This window comes from Haemaphysalis longicornis, unplaced genomic scaffold (assembly GCF_048455015.1).
Source record: "Haemaphysalis longicornis isolate Haplotype H1 unplaced genomic scaffold, Haemaphysalis longicornis Haplotype H1 scaffold_10, whole genome shotgun sequence".
NCBI classification, from domain to species: Eukaryota; Metazoa; Arthropoda; class Arachnida; order Ixodida; family Ixodidae; genus Haemaphysalis; species Haemaphysalis longicornis.
Genome location: NW_027526204.1, coordinates 107,584,428 through 107,603,287, shown reverse-complemented (window position 1 = coordinate 107,603,287; position 18,860 = coordinate 107,584,428). Strand labels below are relative to the sequence as shown.

The window sequence follows — 18,860 nt, the reverse complement described above, 5'->3', positions numbered from 1 at the left end:
TCGCACAGAATACTAAACTGTGAAAGACACGGAAAAATCAACCGCGCTACCTTCAGTTTTGCTGATTATCCATCTCTGGCATGGCCTAAACGACGTCATTGAGGCCATGGCTGCCTATTGGCTGTCGCTGGTGGGCTTCGCGGCTTATTTTTCGCATTTCCTCTGACGATCCGGCATTGTCGGCGCTGTGTGCCAACCTCTTCTATGCCTGAGCCTGTACGCAAGTTTTGACGTTTCTTTTATGTTTTGAGTGCACGTGGAGCGTTGCTGTGCTTTGCTTTGAGGCTGTCGGGGAGGGTGGAACGGGGAGGAAAGGTGCCCAAAACTGTCTCACTGGTGGGTTGTCAACACTTTATCAGGAGTGCGGGGGGAACCGGAAGGGGGTATGAAAGCGGGGATAGCAGGAAGGGTGCGAGATGAATGGGGTCAGGAATTTGGAGTTTGAGTGAAGACCTTACTACTCCCCTTTGAGCCAGATCATATGACACAAACGTTTATTGCTTCAAAAACGCCCTATACCAGACTGAGCGCTTGCTTGCGATCAGGCAGCCGTGCCTGTTTTCTTGTGGCACCAAACAGTAAATAAACCCCTCCACGTTTCGGAGAAAAGGGAAAAACTATCCCGGCCTGTCACATATCGAAGGCCGCCGGAGAAAACCCCGCGAGCCGCCCTTCTCTCCGGCAGGGAGCGTGCGGCTTTCGTGGCGCTGTTCGTGTTCGAGTGGAGGGAACAATTATGGGCCATTTCTCTTCGCGCGTAGTTTCGGGGATAGTGAACGGATTTTCATAATTCTTGCGGGAGGAGATTGCTGAGACAGTAGACTTTACCTTAAAATACATTTGGAGTAGTCGGTGGTAAGTGTTGCAGGGTCCCTTTAAGGGTAAGGGAAAGCGAAACGCAGCTATAATGAAGCATAGAGATCTCTGGGGGTATAACAAATATGAAGTAGTGAGAGGAATGTGGAAAGAAGTAATGATTCCGGGTCTCACATTTGCCAATGCTGTACTCTGCCCAAAATCAGACGCTCCAGGCCTTGAAGTGAACCAGAGAACGGTAGGCCGTTTGACCTTAGGCGCGCATGGAAAAAAAACTAACGAGGCAGTACAGGCAGATATGGGCTGGGCGTCGTTTGAAGTTCGAGAAGCACAGAGTAAAATATGTTTCGAGATGAGGTTCAGAGCAATGGATCAACGAAGGTGGGCAGCTAAGGATTTTAGGTGTCCATACTTGAAAAGCGTGGATACGCAGTGGTTAAGGAAGACTAGAAGGCTAATGATGAAATACGGAAGGAACACTGAAGACTCCAAAACAGCCAAGGTAATCAAAAAAAAAAGAGGCAAGGCATATTGAAACGAATAAATGGAGCAAAAATGGAAGCTAAAACGTCGTTAGAGATGTACAGGGCCAGAAATTGAACATCAGAAATGAAATTTTCTACGATAATTCCGAGGGCGGTGCATTGCTTTTTGAGGGTAGAGCAGGTTGCTTGCGAACTAAGAGCTTTGTGGGGAAGTATTCACAAAATGATTCGGTATGCGTGGTCTGCGGAAAAGAAACAAACTATGCGGCACATAGTGTTAGTACGTGAGGGTATCCATCTAAATCTACATGAGGGAAATATTCGGCTTCCAGAAGCCTTAGGATTTAAGAGTAGCACAGAGGAAGTTAACTTCAAGGCTGTCGAGGCGACGAAAAGAAGATTAGAAGGGTGGTGGTGGAAAAGTAGAGAGGGGAAATATTGCCTAGGACAGTTACCACCTGTAACAGAAAAAAAAGTATTTTGTGCCTGCCCTACGCAGCGCTAGTATTAAACCAAGAGTATAAAACATAGGTATACTAGCCCTTTTTGGTACGATGACATGTCATCACCCCGCTACAAAGAGGAAACCAATAGCAATCATCATCATCACCATCATAGCGGCTGCGATGTCATCTATCTCACGGCCTCCCCCTCACTCTTGTTTTATGCGTCGTCGCCATTAAGCACCCCCCCCTTTCAAGACGCTGTTGAATTCAACACTAATCCAAAACACGTGAGCGCCGTTATTATACATTATACGGTTTGCACTTCACACGAGGGATTGAGTGAGCCCAGGTGGGAAACCCCTCGCTGTGCTGGTTGAGTACACTTTTTGTCTCCACATCTCCACGTTTGGGCGTAACTTAGAAAAACGACGGGCTCTCACTCTGTTTCACTATTCGGGTCGCGGTTCGATCCGAGGCGGTGCCACTAGTTGGTGTAGCCAGTAGCCGTTTGCTTGTGTAGCCAGTAGTAGCCTCGTTGTTTTCTGCTGGCGCGCGCACAAAAATTCCCTTGGCCGGTAAAGGTATACTGCTTCACAGTATAAACCGAGAGCACGTGAGCATGCGGCTCGTGAGGAGCGCCCGGCGTCGGCCCAGCGCTCATGGTGTGATCTCTCGCGTTCTGTTCTGCTCGCCAGTTCACGTGTGTTCGCGCCTGAAGTGGGCAGCACAGACGCCGAGTTCGCGTTACAGACGCAGAGTTCACGAAACCGGCGGCCGAGGGGCTAGCGCGCGCTGATTCGGTTCAACCTCGTAGAGATGTGAAAGGATGGGCGCAAAGTGATCCGGGCCTCCCAGTCATGGAGAACACTTTCAACGAATCGTGAGGGGCCGCCAGCACTGGTGTTTATACAGCCTTGCACCACTAGGGCAAGCTGAATCCATTTGTTTTAAATTTTCCGCGGGAAAACTTTCAAGAAGAAATAACGAGAGAAAATAGGTGATAAGAAAAAAATCCCTCCCATGAAACCAAGAAAACAGCCGGATTTCGCAAAGATTTGTTTTGCTTATAAAATTGATTCGTTCTGTTATTTCTGTTTTTGTTTCTCGTGCAGCTCGTTCCCGCCGCCATCTCCTGCCACCCTAATGAGTTTGAAATATGGGAACATACGTTTAGACCTTCGCGCGTGTAGATGAGAATGCATTCGCGTTAACGCTTGAGCAGTAGAATGATGCCGTGCGCAGCTCAGAAGTTATAAGTCTCGGGCTTGGCGGAAAAGGTGCCAGCGGTGTACGACGTATGAGCCGCTCCCGCCCCTTCCCCACTGTGTTTTGATTGGCCGGCTATAAATCCGGTCTGACCACCCAGCACACAAAGCCCAGCGCAAATTTCCAGACGCCAGAGCGTGTGTCACGTAACAGCTTTGCTTACCCGTCTTTGATAAAGTTGACCATGGCCGCCATGTCCAGGATAGGCTCGAAGAGCTGTTTTTCCGCGCCGTCGGTCATGTAGTGGAACCCCTTCACGGACGCTTTTCGGACGAGTGAGCGCGTATCGCAGCCGCCCATGTATAGCGCCAAATGGGTCAGCAATTGGTTCTCCGTAGCAGCGTCCCGGATGAGTTCTTTCACCCCGTAGTACCAATCCCAGTCGGACGGGAAGAAATAACTGAGTGTGAAGGTCCAAAGCATATTGGGCGTTGACACGTAGCGATCTGCCACCGCCAGGGGCCTGACGTACTCGTCGAAGAAGATCTTCACCTGCACGTGCAATGAAACGCACACGCCTGCATACACAAAGGCCGCTACTGTCTCGTGCAACACGGGTGATGCCCCTACGAGGGGGTTGTATCAAGCGCGTAGCCAAAGGCGGTGTGTTTCGGTGTCAGAACAATCCCCGACACTCTTCTGAACTCCGCATGCCGCCGTTCCCCTTCCTCTCGCCCTTATCTCTGGTCTTGACTATTTGGACACTTCATCAATTATCTATAAAGTAAAACAAACATAACGAAGCTGTCCGTTTAATAAAGGGAAAAATTGACTGAAACTTTGTTGGAGCGCAGATCACTTTTTTTACCGCTGGCGTACAACGCCCCCTAAAAGTCTTTCTGGCTACAACGATGGGGTGAATACCTTCGCAGTGACACAAATGCAAAGCTAATTTTAGCTTCGTGTTTCCTTAAAAATCACCTGCCATCTTCCGCACTTCCCTCGCGGCAACGCCAAATAGTACAGGACAATTTTTACCGAAAATGCGTGGTTAAAGTAACTACCGTAATGTTAAAATTAACTATTATTACTGTGAATATTGTGAGCGCTGTAGTCAGAGGATCAGGCGATGCTGCCAAATCTGTACTGCAGAAAAAACTCCCCTGTTTTAAGTTTCGTGTATATTGGCGTTTGAACGTCCGCTACATTGGCGGCTCCAGAGGAGGGGGGGGGGGGGATCAGGGCTCCCCTGAGACCACTGCTTTCCCTTTTGCCTTCCTCTTTTATTTTCCAATATCCACCATTTCACCTCCCCATATCCATTTTATTCCTCGGCGACGTAATGTTCTGGCCATGAGTTTGGGGCATAGAATAGGAGTGCACCGGCTTCGCAACTTTGTTGGTGCACCACCCCCACGCCCTTCCGGGTGTAGCCCGAAAGAACCCATTCCCGTTTGAACCCCTCCCGTTTAAACCCATTCCCGAAACGCCCTTCCAATTTGGTCCTTCCCGCGTGCGCCCGTTCCCAAAACGCCCTTCCCGTTTGACCGCTTTCTATTTCAACCCGTTCCCAAAACACCCTTCCCGTTTCAACCCGCTCCCGAAACGCCCGCCTCAAAAAGTTCAGATAAGTTTATGAGCTCGCAGTGCGCTTTTAGACTCCAAAATTGCGCTGGGCAATGTAGTGTAGGTCACTGAGCAAGTGCTACAACATATTTTACTAATTTCTTGCTTACTTATTTAGCGCGGGGGCAAATTCTGTTTCACCTTGACTCTAACGCTACTCAATAGATGGCGCCACCGACACGGTTTCTTTTTATAGCTGTACAGGCGATGGCTACAGTATTCTAAAAAAACTACAGTAATTGTGAACTACAGCAACAAAATTATGCGTGATTTGCTTTGAAACTAATTCTTAAGATATCGCTACTTGCACCGCGGCGGCCTGAATACGCAAACCGCAAACGGTGTGCTAACCGGTAACCCAGTAAATGGTGACGCAAACACGGTAACGATATACTAAAACTCTCTATTATGGACGGATAACTACCGTAATGTTTGCGTTTGCTATTCCTTGTACTGCGTGCCCGCCTATCCGTAAAAGGTACACGCAAGAGCTTGGAGTGTTTTTAACGCCTGGATGAAAAATTTGTGCGAACCATTTCCTACAAGAAAAAATTTCAGCTTTAGCCTTCAATGACCATTCTTTTACAGATATGTGCATATAAAGTGACCCTTCTCCACACATTAAAATTGACCGTACCACTGGCTTGGTCTATAATAGTTACCGCGTTCATAAAATGGTTTTTTTTCTGTAGTTTGCTAGATTCGGCAATTATATTTCGCGATATCTTTTTCCTGCGTAGAAATAAAGCAGTAGCCCTGTACTACACCTAATAAATTAATAGTTGCATTTCTTAAAACACCCAACTTCATTTTCGGCAAGAAATCCGGATGCTACAAATTGGCACTGCGACCGCGGAAAGGTTCTATTTTGTTAATTATCGTCCTTTCTTTTTTGTATGTGTTGCATATAACTGCATGTGCATTCGTATATGCAACCGTAGGGGCTGGAACTATCACCGCTGCCGCGGAGTACGCATGCGAGCAACACGTTCCAGACCACTCGAACCACGCTGAAGCAGACGGAAGGGTGTGGTTTCAGCTGTACGTAATTCCCCAACGCTGTACGGGGTCGGACGTAACGCAGCAACATAAGAGTTGTTTTTCAATTGGCGCAGCGTATCGTAAAACGGACCATTGCGAAAAGGTTGCAGGTTAATACGGCGACTGCATACTTTGGCTCCGCCAGCCGTAACGTTTTTTTTATTAGGTTAAAATACAGTCGGACGTAAGTATATTTTCGAAAATCGCACGCCTCTGTCCGAGTCACCCGAATCGAAACTGAGTTCGTTATTCCGGGAAGGGGCTAAATGGGAAAACGCGAAACGGGAAGGGCGTTTTGTACCCGGTTGAAGCGGCACCTAACAAGCGGGAAGGTTCAAACGGGAACGGGTTCAAATGGGAACAGGCGAAATGGTAAAGGGTAAAAAGGGAAGGGCGTTTTGCACCGGGTTGAAACGGGAGGGAACAAGCGGGAAGGATCAAATGGGAGCGGGTTCAAACGGGAACCTCCCCCCCTTCCAGCCTATTGTTCAGTAAAACCTGCCTTTGCAATGCGGTACCCCGTTTCCTCCTTGTCGGCGATGTGCCCCAAAGCGGGCACCGCTTGCATGGGAAGCGCTTTGCTCTTCACCTGCACCGAAAGCCTGGATCCGGTTTTCTCTGGGGCAAGCGAGCTGTCTGCAGTGCCCTGGAGGTTGCAACTGCAAGCAGTTCTTACCCACACGCTTCTTCCTAACAACGAAAACAGACATGCTTTGTTGTGCAACAAGTCCGTTCACGGTCTGTTTTTATCCCTAACGAGAGTTGCCCGAACACCCCCGCTTAGATGGTCACTCACATATCCACATCTGGTCCCCCTACCAAAGACGAGGGATGTCGCGTACGCCGTGATTGCGTGCTGCCGACGACGAGTCATCCGTATGCGGCTTCAGGACCCCTGTGCATGTCCCTGAAACTGCCCACTCAAGGCATCTGACGGAATCATGGATGAAAACCTTTTAACCTTTGGAGTTAAAACGAAAGGCTAGACGCCATGGCCAGCAGTACACTTATATGATAAAAATATTCTGGCCGAAAGACGATTACGGATGAATTGAATGGTACCGTTTCTTTTCTATTGCTATATCAACCGGAACTCGGCTTTAGCCAAACATATCGCCGTTCACTTATTTACGTCACAACACATGTCAAACCACTAAAATAATAGAGCAAACGCAAAAACCCCGAAGGTGGTGCTTTAGCTGTGGTTAGTGATTTTGTGTATTGTAAGATATGGTCGACCTGGAGACAGATTGCGTAGGTAGGGCCTTAACTGCCCTGTGCTCAGAACAAGAGTGTATAATTTGACCTTTGTGCACTGGGTGGTAAAGCTATCGTGCACCAAGATTACAAAAAGAGCAATGGTGTTACTCGAAGAAAGCCTAACACGTAATGTTTCCAGTGCAGTGGAATTGCACCTAGTAATTGTTTCGTTATGAGATCTGAATTATTGATTATAATTATCTAACTCGAGAAGTGCTACGCTAATCATTGAAGTGTCAATGAGGCACGTATATACCAACGAGAAGTATTTAACTTGGCAATTTTTTTACCGGCGAACGATTTGCGGACTTATTTATTCTCACGGATAAACAATTAATCCTCTCAAGATATGAAAAATACCACGTGACGGCATTCCCGCGTGCATCGTAAAGCAATGCCCTTGAACAGGCTGCGTCTGAGTTAGCCAGAATGAAATAAAGAAAAGAAACAAAGAAGAAATCACCACCGAGTTTGTTGCTTATCTGCTATACGCGTCCAGCGACACTTGCTCTTGCTGCTCCTTCTTTGCATGCCCTCATCAAGGTGATGCGCCGTCTTTTCGGACCTGTGACACGCAAAGCAGTTGGTTGGAATCAGCTTATTTGAGGGCGCTGGCTTGAGATGTGCACTAGGTTACCTCGATTCCAGCGCCGGACGCGAGAATTAAGTGCCCTAATACGAGTGGAAGCGGTGTTACGTGGCATTTTTGGTGCCTAGTACCTTAGGACCGCACAATGTCCGTCGGCGTCCATCCGTGCGCCAACCATCATTTAGTGAAATTCGATTTGAGCCGCGAGTTGCAGTGTAATTTAGGGATTAATCAATGTGCAACTCACGGCTTAAACCGAATGACGGTCGGGGAGCAAATCGGATCTCACTCGGGGCGCAACTTGGACGTCATTTCGAGTCTCCGTACTCCGCACCCTCGCCCATCATCCACGGAGTGGAGATGCTGCCATTTTTTTATGTTTCGCGGAGTTTCTTTATCAGTCAGAATAAATGACTAACTATAGGCAATTAGTTGGTCGGTGAAAATGCCACAGTTTAGATTCCTCTCGTGGGTACCTACAAGTGTCTCATTGTCACTTCAATGATTAGGGATGCACTTGTCCCGTTAGATAAATAATTATAATTACTTAAATCTCATTAACGAAAAAAATGACGGGGCGCTACTCCACTTTTTGGAAACAATATTAGCTAGGTTTCTTTCGGGCAGCGCCATTTCTCTTTTTTTAAATCTTGGTGCATGATAGGTGGGACACCCTGTATACGAACTAATTCTTTCTATTTTACATACCTGGAGAGTGTAATCGCACCGCACCAGGAGAGTACATTTCTCATTTTTAGGTATTTAAATGCGCCAACAACAGCCCGCGACATTTTATTCGTTGAACTATTATAACACCCACGTTGAAAACAAAGCATTCAGCGTTGATGAAGTTTACGCACTTATTGCTTATAAGCAGCGGGTAATTGAGGTACAATACAAGCGCTGGCCCTTCGAGTGGCTATAATACAGAAGTATAACACTACTAGCGCAATAAATACGCAATAAAGGCCACGTTTGAAGATCTAGCATTCAGTAACTCACTCACTTCTATTTAAACCACTGAGAACATAAAAAATACAAGAAATTACGAAATACCATAATTTCGCGCTACAGTGACGCAATACGCCTCGAGCTTTGCGATCCCTGCGCGGCCTGCCGCTGCTTCTCCGCGGAGTTGTCGGGATTTGCGCTGCGCAGCCCATAGGGGCTCATGCAGTGTTTCGGTTCTCTTTCGCTTCTTTTTGCCTTTCCAAGCGCTAAAAAACTCGTTATGGTGACGTCTGTAAGTAAACAGTACGTTTAGGTCACTTCAAAACCCACTGCGTCTTGGTAGGGTGCTCAAACACCAACAATAGCTATCCGGGAACGCGGCTCTGCGTCCTTCTCGGCCGCTGTTACGGGCGTCGGCGACGGCAGCAGCATACCACCACTGTCACCTCCGAGTACGTCCGGCACAAGCGAATTAAATGCAGAGCATTTCAGTAACTCACGATGTCACCCGCGTTGGCGTCCGTAGTCCGCACCGCACCCCTCCCTACTATATATAAAAAAAAGTACCATCCGGCGCCAGGTTTTGATCCCTCGACCCTGCGGGCGGAACGCAATGTACATGGTGCTTAACCGACTGCGCCACAAAGCCGACACAGATTGGGAGGCTACGGACGCGCCTTATATCCTTGACGCATTCAAATTACTGCTGACGAGCGCTCTCTCGTCAGCAGTTGCCACAAGTGCAACAACATTAACGTAACGCAAACTACTTAACGTCGTGCGCCCCCGGAAATGCTCTGCATTTGATCGTGCCCCTCGCGAGGGGGATGTTGACGCTACCTCTTGCAGAGATTGAGTGCAACCACCGAGAGCAAGGTCCCACGAGCGGCGCGCGCACCGTGGACTGGTGGCTCCATCTGTCAGACGCGACGCGAACTACTATCATGGCAGTGCGAAAAACGAACGCGCGAAATACAAACCGGGCTGTTTGCCTCAAAACGTCTCCAACTTTGGTCTGAAAAATCGAGGGCCTTTGGCAGTGCTAACAACATTGTTTTACAAAAGGCTTTTTATCCGTCGTCGTCGTACCCGTTGCAGCCCCACTGCGCCGTGAATTTAATTTTTGCTGGATCTAAAGGTACGTCGGACGTACCCACAAAATTTCTTAGGGATACGCCTGACGTATCGGCACAATCATTTAAAGGTATGTCGGTGCACTGGGCTCGGCACAATCTTTTTAAGGTATGTCGGTGCACTGGGCTGCACTCAGACCTCTTCGATTACTAACCACTATGTGCCAGTTTAGCGAGGTGATCCAGGAACTTTAAGCCACTTGACACACCGGCCTGGTCATATTTGTTCTAATGCCACGTGATCATCTTGTACAGTTCGATGCTTTCCATACAGTTCTGTCCAGAAAAAATACCAGCTGTCGGTAAAGTTCTGTCTAGCGGAAACGCAACTCATGGTGGGAGCAGTCTTTCTTGCTTTTACTTCAACCGGCCAAGCCCTTTCGGCGCACTGACAAGCTGTAATCACTGCTAATTATTTTTATTGTCGCCTCGTTTAAACCTGATACTGGCACAGTGAGAGGTGTGTTTTGTTTTGTAGCGCGGACAACGAATGCGGCCTCATTACGAATATATGCGTCGTAGAAGAATATATTTCGAGGATGCGATTACCCAATACCTGATAATAACTTGTGCCTTTTATAAAAATATAAGCCATGAGAAAATGTTAAGTGTATTCCAAGGCACTCATGTGCACTCATGTGCACAAGGCAAAGATTTGCACTCATGCATTATAGCAAGAACCAGTGTTGTACACGTTCCTCTAAAATAGGAACGAAAGCTCGTTCCTCGTCCCTTCCCAATTTTGAAACGAGTTCCCGTTACAAGTTCCTTTATTGCGAAAGGAACGCGTTCCAGTTCCACTTCGAAAATTGGAACGTATTGTTACATTAACGTTACAATTTGGTTTTTAAATTAAAATATAGTTTCGGATAACCATGCGGCGAAATTAAGTGAGAAATTTAAAACTCACATCGAACTACGTATATTATGCGGATATTAACACCGCCGGCAGCAGATTATCTGGAGATAAAAATATTCAAAAGAAAATCTCCTAGGCGAATTTTTTCAGGGAGTACCGGACAAACTCCAGACAGCGCTAGGACATTTTGATGCAGGATGTTTCGGTGTGGAAATTTCGGTCTACGGACATTCCGGTGTACGGAAATATCGGTGTACGGGCGTTTCGGTGCTCGGACATTTCGGTGTGCAGAAATTTCGGTTTGGAAACTTTTCGGCGACCAAATTATCCGGTGCTTGCCTGTTTACGAGAGCCGTTATATTTTTATTTCAGTTTAAAGTGGGTTATGAACAACAATCTAGAGCAGTGAATTTATTTATTGATTAATGTCATGTTTGACCTTTGCCAGGTATTTTTATAAATTCTACATTTATATATTTTTAATACCTATTCCTGGGGACACCTGCTATGCAGTGGAATGAATTCTTTAGCGCAGGTTTTTTTTCAGTTACGATTGGGGTGGGGGGGGGGGGGGAGGACGGACTAAAAGCAGCAGCGTCTTGCACCGTAGGGTGAAGTTAAAGCAAAGCGCTTCGATAACACTTAAAGTATTAGGGTTGTTCACATGAATGTTAAAATAAAAAAAAGGTTGAACGCATGCAAATTAACCATGTTAATTTTTAACATTCACTACAGAATTTGGGTTTTACGTGGCAATGCTCCGCGAGGGCTTAGCGTTAGTTTCCACGCACGGCGGCGAAAGCACTAGTCTCGAACGTGAAATCATATCAAGTCACGAAATTACAATATTAAAGCTAAAATATTCAAAGAATGCCTGGGACATGCGTGACTCAAAATATCTGGGCCAAGATGTCGTGCACCAAAATGTCCGTGCATGCACAGAAATGCCCGCAGTGAAACGTCCTGCACCTAAAGGTCAGACACCGAAATCTCCGGATCCCGTATTAGACAATCTTTCCCCGCCAGGGACCAATTACATCGGCCAAACGCGCGTCCTGGCCTCCGCAGGCAAACGATGAAAGATGAAAAGCATTCTCGCGGCTACGCTATTCACCCGTCGAACGCCGCGTAAGTTCAACCAGCATGAAAGCAAGCACAACCTGCGGCCTACTGCGTGGTTATTCTTCTGCCTTTGAGCTTCGAGGAAGTACTTACGGCTGAAGGGCGGGCAAATTGACCAGCTTATAGGAAGAGAAACGCAGTAGCGACTTGTGGATTTTTGTACTCGAGCCTTGCCATCAAAAACAGCCAAATCCTAGCGATGTAACGGCAGGAACGCCGTTCCTGCCGTTCCTTTGTAAACGTAACGAGTTACCGTTACAGTTCCACCGACCCTTAATGAAACGGTGGCGTTCCTCCGTTCCTCCAAAAAGGAACTAGTTCCAGGAACGCCGTTCCTTGTAACGCCGTTCCGTACAACACTGGCAAGAACCAAGAAAAACGAATTAAACCACTGAAAAATTAATGGTCTGCAAGCCCGGAAGAAATAAAATAGCTCGCACAGAAATGAAAAAAAAACTAGTGTGCGAAATGCACTGTTATTTCGCGAGACATATGGGGAGGGGTGAGGGGAGGGGATGCTTACGTATTGTTGTGTACGATTGCGGAGCAATTCAAGGAAAGAACGTTTTAGTAATCACACACACAAACTACTCGTTCACGTCACTCTAGTTTTTAGACTTCAACTACCAGCTGATAACTCGGCGAACGCATTTTTTTTAGGTATACAAGTTCAAAACTGATAAAATGTGTCTTTAGAAGAGTGGGATATCTGATAAGGCCTTCTGATTTCCGTTTGTGCTAGATTCTGCAGGCTCCCTGAGTCATATGACTATGCTTCGAAGAAACGTTTAGTCACGAACGGGCATTACTGTAGAAGCCCTTCTCCGGGCTGCTTGCGGAGGATATATGTAACATATATGAATGTGCGGGCGCTCAGCGCGCGAGAAGACGCCCGACAATATTTTTTGTTGTCATGCACTGATCGCGGGTATAATTTTGGATTATCCATCGTACTTATTTCGTAGAAAGTTCGTGAAATATATGTCCAGGGTAGTGATCAATATCTGAGGTATGATATTGGCAAGCATAACTGGCGTGCTGTCTGGTGTGAGCGCTCCCCTAGGTTATATAAGCACACAAAACTGATTTACATCGTAGTGTATAGCCATGGCCTGACCATCTGGGGATATTATGCTTACGGAGACACTGTTAGTAAATTTCAGGGCAGTGGAATCCCAATCATCTCCATATGCATATCCCCGTTCCGCGACACCGACCTGCGACGCACACTTGGCGCTTGTACCAGACTAAGATCGCGTCATACACATTTACACTCTCGTAAACACACCACATTTGCGAACAGAGTGACTACTGCACAGAAATATGTATTTCCAACGCCTACAAACGGTAAATCTCAGTCGTGAACGTGCCCCGAAAGCAACAGTGACAGTGGGGAGCGGGCCGGCGACTCCCGCGGCTGCTTTCGAAATGGGCCGCTAGGGGGATTTCAGTGGCGCCCCTACAGGCCGCGCTCGAGGCGTATAGGGAGACATTAAAACATTTAGCAGGCACGAGCGAACGAACTGGGGCGCCAATATCACAGCACAGCCAATTTGCAGTCGCTTTAAACGTTCGCCTCTGTCACACAGACAAGATTCTCTGACGTCGTCGATGCTTTGCCAGAATGTGACTAGGGCTGAATATCTGTTATAGACCGTTTACAGCGACCACTTGGGCTGACCTTCAACAAGAGAACCTAGCAACGCACTCGCCATTACTAGCCTTTGACGGGTGTATCCCGAAAGAACCCATTCCCGTTTGACCAATTCCCGTTTGAACCCATTCCCGAAACGCCCTTCCCGCTTGACCCGTCCCGTGCGCGCCCGTTCCCGAAACGACCTTCCCGTTTGGGCGCTTCCTGTTTCAGCCCGTTCCCAAAACGCCCTTCCCGTTACAACCCGCTCCCAAAGTGCACTTCTCATTTGATCCCGCATCGTTCCAACCCATTTGAATTTCTGAAAATATGCGTTACCGTTTTCGAAACTGTTCTCCAAAATGTGCTTACAAGCAACGGGTCATGCACTGAAAACTTTTATGCAGCAAATTTTCCATTATCAACCGATATTTCGGGCGGATAAAAGTTTCAGAATGCTTTAGGCCGATACTGCCCTCTTGACGCAAAATTTGTAGCGGCGTAAGTGTACTAGAAAAATACCCAATATCTTGAGTAATGCACGCATCGGATTTTTCCTGCAGTTGGTGTTCGTACGTGCGGCTGAAATTTATTTATCAGCCGCTCTTATGCTTATTCTTTGGAGCGTAGCTTTGTCTTCGGGTTCGAGAGATCTATAGATCAAAGATGTCCATAGGAGAGACTTTTAAAAAGGCATGAACATCTGCAGAAATCTGAGAACTGGCTACTGATGCCTTTCTTACGTGAGTAATGGGTAGATTTCTTTGTTTATTTACAGATAATTTACGGCCTGGTCGGGCTCATGGAGGAGTGAACATAAAAACACATCAGTATTGGTTGGCTTAACTTAAAACGCCCAACACAAATAACTAAAAGACATAAATATGTATCAGTCGCAAAGGGGTCCGAACGCAAGGGGTCCGAACAATGATATGCATTCGTAATGTATTCCAATTTTAGAACACGACGATTCAACTAGAACACACATTTCCAATACGTGAGGAAAATTCTAACGATACCGAGTTCACTGTTTGTTCAGTTAACTTACTCCAGTAAGAAATTGCACGAGGAAACAAAGATAACTTTTGAATAGCAATTCAGCTGATTGGCTGCCTAATAATCTTACTATGATGTCTTCTCGCTAAACGTCTGAAAGGCCCTTAGAGGTAGTATTCCCGCGACAATTTCAAGTTTCTGTATTAAAGAAAATTTAGGCTAGAGACGACCCTGCGCTGCTTAATTTTCTAAAGGTTTTCCATATTATGCTAATTGAGTAAGTTAGAGTGACGGGAATAAACAGAATCAATAAAACGCAAAGGTAAGTTGATAATTTTCGCCGCTTCTCACGACTGCGATTTTTTATAGCCAGATGTGGCATATGTATCCAGATACGCAGGGTTACTTCATTTTTATATATCTTTTTATCGTTTATAGTTTTTATCCATTTCTTTTCGTCATTGATGTACACTTGCGCTATTATAACAATTAAATGGGTTAGCCCGCCAAATACGATTTCTTTGAATGTGAGGGTGTTTTTAAACTGAGTACGCTATTCCGCAACGGGCTAAATAGGAAAATACGAAACGGGAAGGTTCTTTCGCCCCGGGTTTAAATGGGAATGGGTTCTAACGGGAACGTCCAAGTGGGAAAGGGCGAAACGGGAAGGTCATTTTGCGCCGGGTTGAAACGGGAGGTAACAAGCGGGAAGGGTTAAATAGGAATGGGTTCAAACGGGAACCTCCCCCTTTCACAGGGGGCGGTTTCAGTTTCAGCCTTAAAGGGACACTGAAGTGATATGTAAACATTGCGGGATTACTAGCGCAAATTGTAGTCCGGAGTCCCCAGGCCATGTTTCGACCACTCTAGGCGCGTTTACGCGATTTTATTTAGTAGAAAAACTAATTCGAAAACGCTGTCCTCCTCTCTTTACGCTCGCCCATTTTCTGTGGCGTTTTCGTGTGACGTCAGGAGGGGATGAGCTGGCAATTGGCTGCGCCACGGCTGCGCTACTGCACGGCTCCCCGGCCGACAGAGTCAGTCGGCCCAGCGTTTCGTCCGCCGGCCGCCGGTGGGTCGTCGCAATCAAGGAGGTTAAAAAAAATTGCTTGGTCGCAATTCGTTCGCTTAGTTGAAACGAAGCCAGGACACGTTTGTGAATTGAAGAATGTGCCTTCCTTTACTTGGTTTGTTTGTACACTGTATCTAGCTCCAAGTCAAGGTCGCTTCACACAAGCGTTGCACATGCGACGCTTCGCTGACTGGTACGCCAGTAGGAAAATATAAGGCCTCTTGAAGGCGGGAGAAGAGTCAGCGAAGTCAATATAGGTACTAAGCAAATAAAATAAACTGATATTTTTACCGTACAGCGTAAAACTAGGGCGCGGGGAGCACTTTTTTGCGCTGGGCGAACAAGCACAGCGGTCAGCAGCACGACTACGCATCTGCGAACGCTTTTCCGTCTACGAAATGCAATTGCTAGACGTGAGCTACTGTGGAAACTCGGATGACGCTTACTGCACGATCGCAGTACAACAAATAGTCACCTAAGCTGCTTGAAATGCCAAAACTAAATAAAAGTGTAAACCGGTTGTACAATATATACCCTATATTAGCAAGGCATTCGTGTCCCGCTCCGTGGCCTAGCGGTCTGGGGCGCTAGGAATTCACCGCAAATGTTTTGCGAGTCGCGAGTTCGAATCCCTGCGGGTACGTGCTTTTTTTTTGTGAGTTAACTTTTTTGTTTTCCGCCGATGTTTTCTATATTGAGTTCACCTTTTTTGGGGCCGCAACGTTCATGGCTACACGAACTAGTTCACAAGACGCGCGCAGGCTGGCACTGGCGCGCTAGCGAGCTCTCGTTGGCGTGCTGTTGCCATAAGCACCGACTGCTTGCAGGCAGTGGGCACAGGCCAGAATGAACAGACCCTTGGCCTGGTGCGAACACGCTTTTTACGATACAGGCATGAGGAAGGCAAGCTCCGAATATGGGGGAAAAGCGCATGACATTTGGGCGTCTGCGGGTACGCGGAGGGCGTTCATGCACTGCGTAGGTCTCGGCTAGTGAATGCTACGACTACAAGCCGTCCTGGGAGGCTTATCTTGTGCATTTTACAGCCGAAAACATGGCAGAAGCGCGGTACGATGATTACTGAGATATTGAGAATGCCCATCCAACAACGCCAACGGTTGTGTTTTACAGAACCGAAACCGAAACCGAAACTTGTGTGATTGCTAACCTTGGGCATCGTCCAATCACGGCGCCCCTCCTCCCAACGTCACAGCCTTAGTTGGTGCGGCCGCCGCAAACCGCGCATGGTAGTTTTTCTTCTTTCGCGCTTTGTAAAATAATTACCGATTTGTCAACCGGATAAACGATGAAAAGTGTGCTAATTTGAGCCAGTCTACGCAGTGCAAGCAAAAACGGGAGCTTGACAAATTCACTTCAGTGTCCCTTTAAGCGTGAACCACACGGAGCGTTTTCTGCTCGCGAAAACGCGCTGCGCACGACACCGGCACGATGACGCTGTCCCGAATACTGCCCGAATGCTGCATGTGGCGCGGCGGCGCGGCAGGCGGCGGCAACATGGCAGCCGCGAAGTGGAGCAGGTAGCTCGACCAACCGCTTGTCATCGCTCTTTAAGATGCCACTCAAGGAACAATTGAAGTTGCTTGTGCAGTAAACCAGCTGATAATGTGGTCGCAAACGATACTATAACGCATCGTCTGCGCCGCTAGGCAAAGTGCGAATCAAATATCCGCCCCCGAGGTAAGCATAAACGTCTCCGGCGGGGCCAGCCGGCTGTCCGGAGCATTTTCAAACTGCCGCCACGAAGAGTGCGCCTCCCCATTGGCGCAATTCTGCGGGCTACTCCACTGCCGCGCACGTTGCGCTTCATTATCTGGCCGAGGTAGAGGGTGCCTCGGGCCAATATCGTCGACGCGGGCGTGAAAATATCGCGCGAGCAACGCCGACGCGCACGAATCGCGTGCAGAAACGCTCCACGCATTTCACGGTTTAGGTTGCCATGGTGATCAGCGAAGCGTTCAGTCAGAAAATGTGGAAGTCGCGGGGAAAAAATTGTGCCGTAGTCGGATGTACCAGGTGGGATCGTTGTGGGGCGAATCGCCGTGCTAGTAGCATTGGCCGCAACTTCACAAGGACTTTCCGTGTGTTTAACGTTTCCTAATCCACCACTTTCGGCACAGTGGCCGCGACGCGGAAACCAGGCGTCATTGGATCGCCATTCTCCAACGGAAGAATTTTGTTCCAAGAACATCGGAAACGATGAATTTTCGAGACCGTAACGGAAGGCAGCTGCAAAGCGTAGTGTACGTCACACCAATCTGCCTTGGCACGCTTGTTCCACAGCATGCCTCCGGGTGTGTGTAGGCGTTGCGTGCATGTGGTCGTGACAAAACGAATTAGCCATAACGAAACGAAATGGCGCCATAGGCCATGAGACACGGAGTTACGATGATTTTAAACGTCCCGCGATACCTAAAGACCGTGCCACCGTGCCTTGCAGACCAACGTTAATGTTGCAGACAACTCGGACCATCTGGCGTATATATTGACAACTTCTTTCTCGATTTCATTGTGTTTTGTTGACATTTCACGTGCAGAGACGGCGCGCAGAGTGAAATTTGAACCCCTCATTGCGGAGAGTTGTATGAGAATGGCGTCCGCTTCTCGGCACGCTCCGCAAAATCGGACAGCTGTGACATAGACTTCGGCAGATGTTGCTGCTGATTTTTGTTACCCCAGCAGCAGTGATTTCTCCACCAACGATTGGATTCGTTAGATTTTTGTTCTGATGAAGATGCTCCAATTCAAGTGCCTCAGACATCGAGAGATGCTGGTAGGTAGGTTCGTTTTTCACGTCGCGCTGTATTTATAAACAAAACATGTCCCATCTGACGACTGCGGTTTTGCTTTGATGTGTAGGGGCTGTACAACGTAGCGTGGGGATATTTTGTCAAATGCACCGCACCGTATTGTGTTATCCCCTGCAAGATAGCCTGGAATCAATGCCAACTGGAAGCAATCTTGCTTTGTTCCTGTCTAACCGCATTTGAGGTTAGAATTGCCATGCCAGCCTTTGGCTTCTTACTTTAAGCCGGGGGCAGCATAATACTTCCTCCTGTGCGGCCCCCGGGCCGTAGGTTGCCACCCCACGTATGCATGGTTTCTGTGCACATAGAAATATAAAAAAATGCCGTATAAAACGCGTGAACAGCGATTTGGCGATGGGCGCCCGTGAGAACAGCTCTTCAAGCAGCTTTGTGGGCCGTTTTTTGGGACTAAGTAGTCTCTGAAGGTTGGCACACAATATGTACACATTTGATAAGTGCTCATTCACAGCGACACTTAAAAAAGTTTAAGTCGTTCCACTCAATGTGAAAGCTGTCGGAAGTGCAGAGCAGTGATTCGCACTAATGGGCTGTTGCGCAGTCATCTGTTCACTGCTACCACCGAATGCAATTCAAATTTACCGCCTTAGCAGTGTTCGCGCACCCCCTGCCTGAAAGAGCGCCAGGGGGAGTTCAGTTCTTTTTGTGCTTGCTTTACCTCCCGCACGTACCGACCTTGCACGGCCACTTTTTTTGCTTGCTAACGTAAAAACCAACCGAACGAGTGTTCCTAACAAAATTAACGCGGGCGCGGCCTGTCAATTCCGTATATTCTGCCTCAA

At 47.6% G+C, this 18,860-nt stretch overlaps 1 protein-coding gene across 1 annotated transcript in view; it reads right to left on the bottom strand.

Annotated features, from left to right (window-relative positions):
- Positions 1-18,860, bottom strand: part of LOC144160006 (uncharacterized) — a 48,492-nt gene that overhangs the window by 6,247 nt on the left and 23,385 nt on the right. Inside the window, exon 7 of the mRNA XM_077691633.1 lies at positions 3,177-3,505. Coding sequence (XP_077547759.1) covers positions 3,177-3,505 — 329 coding nt within the window. The remainder of the gene's footprint in view (positions 1-3,176; positions 3,506-18,860) is intronic.